Source organism: Hevea brasiliensis, chromosome 3 (genome assembly GCF_030052815.1).
Source record: "Hevea brasiliensis isolate MT/VB/25A 57/8 chromosome 3, ASM3005281v1, whole genome shotgun sequence".
NCBI lineage: Eukaryota > Viridiplantae > Streptophyta > Magnoliopsida > Malpighiales > Euphorbiaceae > Hevea > Hevea brasiliensis.
In genome coordinates this window covers 95,437,907-95,443,676 of record NC_079495.1, presented here as the reverse complement: position 1 = coordinate 95,443,676, position 5,770 = coordinate 95,437,907, and the positions used below count along the sequence as shown (strand labels likewise).

At 26.3% G+C, this 5,770-nt stretch overlaps 1 protein-coding gene across 1 annotated transcript; it reads left to right on the top strand.

Annotated features, from left to right (window-relative positions):
* Positions 1–2,214: 2,214 nt before the first annotated feature.
* LOC110659154 (cyclin-dependent protein kinase inhibitor SMR3-like) lies at positions 2,215–3,446 on the top strand. Its single transcript, XM_021817015.2, has 2 exons — positions 2,215–2,537; positions 2,628–3,446. Exon 2 carries the CDS (start codon positions 2,630–2,632, stop codon positions 3,149–3,151), a length of 522 nt encoding a protein of 173 aa, XP_021672707.2. The 5' UTR covers positions 2,215–2,537; positions 2,628–2,629; the 3' UTR covers positions 3,152–3,446.
* Positions 3,447–5,770: the final 2,324 nt, after the last annotated feature.

Sequence of the window (5,770 nt, the reverse complement as noted above, 5' to 3'; positions counted from 1 at the left end):
TTAAAAAAAATTAAAAATATAAAATTTAATTGACAATTTATTTAGTATAGGATGTAATTTAAAAAAAAATAAAGTACAAGATTATTTTAAAAAATTTCTCCTGAAAAAATTATAAATCTTAAATTTATTTTTAAATGATTGATTAAAAAGGAAAATTTTAATTAATATAAGATTCAATTGTGTCATTCAAGTGTCAAATTAAATTATGTAATTATTATGCTTGTCATGCCATAACTAAAATTTGAGAAATTAGTTGTATTGAAAATGGTTCAATTGTTTAAGCATCAAATTGTAAACTTCAAATGTTATGCCTAATATTTCTAAAAAAACATGTTATGAATATATATATATATATATATATATTTATTTAAAGAAAATCCTTTTGGGTACACTAGCACGATATTGTGTGCTAAATCATGATAACACATGGACATTATTATTTTGAATTAATAAAAGATCTTCCAAAAATTCAATTAATAACTACTTTCACTAATTGCTTATATCAATTGAATTATTTGGCAGTCTGTAAATCATATTGTCATCAATAAATGCTGTCCAAAATAATAATTTCAAGTTGGGAAACCATATAATTATCATTGCATGATTCATAAATAATAACCCATGAATGTATACCAAAAAGATTTTTCTTATAGGTGGTAAATTTTCATTCCATCTATTAATTTTATCTAAATTGGTATGATCTAAAGTGATTCATAATTTATTATAATTTAAATAAAATTTAAAATATTTAAAAAATTTAAAGATTAAGAAGGTACTTGTCCTAATATATAAGTTAATTAAACTAATTTATAAGCTCTAAATATGAGTTGACATGTTTGTTTATAATAATTTTTAAACTTATAAATTAAATTTATAAGCTAAAAAAGATAAGCTGGGAGCTTAATTTTTCATTTTAGTGCTTATAAGTCATGCACTTATAAACTAGTTTGATCAAATATTTTATTTTGTTATCCTTATTTACTTTTTAAAATTTAATCATGAATCTCATTTATTATGTTTTTAGTCATCATAATAATATATGTATTTAGAAACTATTTTCACTTAACATATTAATTATTTATCAGTCATTTATAAACACTTAAACTAAACACATACTGCTTAAAATTTTAAATATTCGTAAATCCAAATTAAAATACAAGTACTAGTTACTTATAAATTGATTTTCATAAGTTAAGCCAAATACTTTTTAGTTTGACTTCATAACTTATTTTAATTAACTAAATTAATCGAAAATTTAATTTAATAAATGTTAACTTTTATAAAAATATTTTGATCTAAAAACGACTTGTAATTCACAAATTAAACATTTATTTATAATGTTTTAATGAGTAATTCAAATCAATATTTACTTTGAAATGACCATATCTCAAATCCGTTTAAAAAAAGAATTTTTAGATTTAATGAAAGTTCAATTAATCGAATAATAATTAATGGGCTACACAATGAAAAACAGTCATCTTCCTTCTTACTATAAAAGCGAACTATTTTAAAATAGATAATTAAAGAGACTAAAACTCATTCATTAAAGGATACCAGTCATAATTATTCAAAACTATGAGTTGAAATTTTATTTATTATAGATTTGTAATATATATTCAATTAATTAATTTTTTTATTGAGAATTAAATTTTTAATTTGATACATTTAGAAATACTCTAATATTATTCAATAAAATTTATTAATTTTTTATTTTAAAATTATATATAATCACATTTAACATGGAATAATTACATATTATTTATCATTTATCTACTTTAAATTAATCCAATAATTAAAAGCATCTCAGCCACCAGACGATTTTTTTTTTCAAAGGTCACCAGACGAATTTAACAACTCACTCTCGTGATTCCCTAATGAAAAACAAAAATTGATGTGTTGGGTCACAGAGTAAACGAACTTAAAGATTCCCACTTTCTACAACTTTGAAACTGAAATCGATCAACATCAAGGGATTAAAATAAAAAAAGAAAGGAAATAAAAAGTCAAATTGCTATGGTGGTAGTTGCTTGCAAGATAGACAAAGAATAAGAGAAAAATAAAACCATATCATGAGATGATATGAAAAGGAAGTGAGCTCCAAACTTAAATCACCCAAGTGGTCCCCATGAAGCAAACCACGTGCATAGATTGCATCAAAGTTCGTAGAAACTTGAGTAAAAAGAAAAAAAAAAAAAAGCAGGATATTATATGCTTCTAAATTCTCTTACTCAGACACACAGCGTAAGAACAGTTAGTGAATATGTGGATGCTTTCAATGCCTACTTGGCGAAGGATCCGATGTACATGAACTCTCTCAATCTCTTTCTCCACAAGCTCACCTATAAACCGTTTCCTCTCTCTTTCTTTCTCTCTCTCTCTCTCTCTCTCTCAGACACACCGTGAGTGCAGAAAAAAAACTGCAAATCTCATCAAGAATCTCTGAAAAAATAATTCTAGCCCATGTAGGATCTTTGTAACAAGAACCCATCTTGTCCTTCCTTCCTCTGATTAGCTTCCTCATCACAATCGATCTCTGTGTATTTTTTTTCTTTGTTCCTCTTCTTTAAGTTCAGATAGTTACCATTGATTCATGTGCTCAGATTTTGATAAATTTTCCTTCCTAACAGCTATGTCGTCGAATTCAGAGTTGCATCTAGTCAAAGAAAATAAAGAAGATATCGAATTCAAGCTCTTGCAGAGATCCACTTTAGAATTTACTGCCTTATCAGAAAGTTCTAATGAAAATGGGATTATTCCTCTTCAATGGCGCAATCAACAAGAAGAAGAAGATGACAAAGATGGAAATAATGAGACAGAAGAAGATGGAGAAGAACGCAAGACTGGAGATTTTTCAAGGCTGATATCTTTAGGAGAAGTGAAGGCAACGGATGATGATGATGACGATAATAATGGATTCAAAACTCCAACAAGTTTGGATCACAAAATCTCAGCGACCAAACAATGCCCGCCTGCACCAAGAAAACCCAGGCCTGTAATACCTGCTAAAAGAAAAGCATCACCATCAAATGTACGAAGAAGTCTACAACTTGATCTATCTCGAGAAGTGGAGTCTCTATTTCCTAGGCCTATTCTTGCAGATTTGTATCAGAAGATGAAGAAAGCTAGAAGAGAAGACGATGACACCCTCTGAATTAATTAACTTGCACATTCATTTGGTAAGATAATTACAGATATACATAAATATGTAATAATTATGCAATTGGGCAAATTAATTTGTTTTAGTTTTAGTTTTAATTCTTCTTCTTCTTCTTCTTTGAAATTACGGATTGAGATCTTGATAGGGGTGGGATTGGTCTAGCTAGGATCCTAATGATCTTCTTGTAAAGTTAAAGTTGCAAAAGATTAAAGATTTAGAAAAAAAGGAAGATGTGGAAGTGGAGTTCTAACTTTACTACTGCATCTAATTAAGACTCTTTTGTACTCAAGGTTTTATGCTGTTCTAAAGAAATAGAATATATTCTCAACAACAGAAAAGGAACCTTCCATCTGCCCAAATTTTCATTAATAATAAAGATCAAATTTAATTTAATATTCATTATTTCACATTTATTCTTTTTTTTTTTCTCCGTTAGAAAGCCCTTTTTGAGTTATCATCAGGAAAGATGCAGGAAGGAGGTGAAGTAAAACAATGATTAATTAGAAATTTTATTAGTGAATATATATATATATATATATATATATATATATATATATTAAAGAAAAAAGACTACAGCGACACTACATGTGTCGTCAATGATTAACTGGGGCAGGGTAAATTTTTGATAATATAAACAGACTTGAATGTTACTTGGGCCCTCAAACATAAAAAAATTAGTGGGGTGAGCAAAGCCCCAATCCCCAGCCTAGCCTTGTTTTTATAGAATTTTTATTATGTACAAAACTTAGATTTCCAAGGCAATCAAACATCCTCTTATCATGAGTGCTCTCAGATGGCAGAAAGTAACAGATTAATTAAAACTCAAAATTAATGGGAAAAGTTACTCCCATTTGTTTCCCATGAGAGATCATAATTAACACAATTAAGCCTTTCATATTTTGAAAATTTTGTCTAGTATACTTAATTTCTGTGTAAATATGTGCACATTGATGAGAAAGAAGCTAATATATATAACCTTTTTTTATTAGTTTATTAGAAGAGCTTGTCTCTCCTTAAGTTGGAGAGTTTTTCCCTTTTCTCTCTAAAGTCCCTGGTTTCAGTTTTTCTTTGATTAGCAACCAGGGCAAGGGACACACCTCCATCCAACTGAAGAGTGGCTCCACCCTCTCCTCTTTCATTTAGGTGTGTATAGTTTTATTTTGGAATTTTTTGATGGTCTAATATTATTGTGCTTCAAGGCGAGAGTGCAGAACGGCTTTTAAAAATTTATTTTCTGATTCATGGGATTCTCTTCGTTGGTTGGCATGTAATATCGCCTGGTCGTTGACTCCATCTCCGTATGGGCTATACGAAAATGAGACATTCGTGTTCTACCAAGCCATTTCTAGATTCTCATGGCATTGGTTCTTAGTACACCTGATTAAGAGCCGTTTAATTTAATTATTAAATACAATTCATAGTTGACGACTGATAGTGGATAACTGATAACTGATAGTTAATGATAACTTATTTGTATAAAGCGTTTAATAAAATTATGTATAACTGCTACTGTTAATGTATAATATTAAAATAAATTATATATATATATATAATTTATTTTAATATTAAAATAAATATACAATTATTAATTTATTATATTATATTATATTATTTATATATCTTATTGTTAAAATAAATATATATTTATTAATTTATTATATCATATAATTTATTTTGTTATTAAAATAAATATATTATTACTGTTTTATTATGTTTTTATAGTTTATTTTATTAATAAATAAATAAATAAAAATTAAATAGTTTTTAAAAATGTAATTGTAAAATAATATTGTAATTATATTTTTTCTTGAAACAATACATTAATTATATTAAAAAAAATATTGTAATATTAAATTTACACGTAAAAAAAATTGTATTTTCATAATAAATAAATATTTTGTGTTTTATATCACTAATAAAAAAAAATTAAAAACCTAATGTTATAAATGATGATATTATAAAATAAAAAAAAAAGAAAAAAAAATCAGTGCCGCTATTAAAGATGTAAGAATTGGTTAAATTAGGATTAAGATTAAGGATATTTTTGTCAATAATAAAAAAAATTACATAACAGTTCATGAACAGTTGCTATTATAGAGCTGGTAGAAAATGCAGTTGATAAGTACTCTATCAGCTATCAGTTACCTTTTTAATGAGTTTATCAAATATTTTGGTTCAGCTGTTTGGATGTCCAACAGCTATTAGTTGTATTTAACAGTCGAGCCAAACACCTCCCTAAGGGAGTGTTTGGTTTACCTGTTGGGTACAGCTGATAACTGATGGACACTAAAATAGGTAAATTATAGTATTTGGCAAGCTTAAAAAAATAGAGCTAATAGCTGATGGGCAACTGATATGATACCTATCAGCTGCAATTTGTATCAGCTCTATTTTTATAGTTGTTTCTCATCAGCTGATAGCTGATTTGATTTTATTTTTTATTTTGACCATATTATCCTTTTTTATTTAACTTGAAAATTAATATTATTAATATTTTTATTTTTTATTTGTAATTTTAACATTTTCATTAACGTATTTTAATTTTGTTAAAATATTTTTTATTAATAACATAAAATATAAAATATTTATTTATATCTAAAAACTTAAAATTAA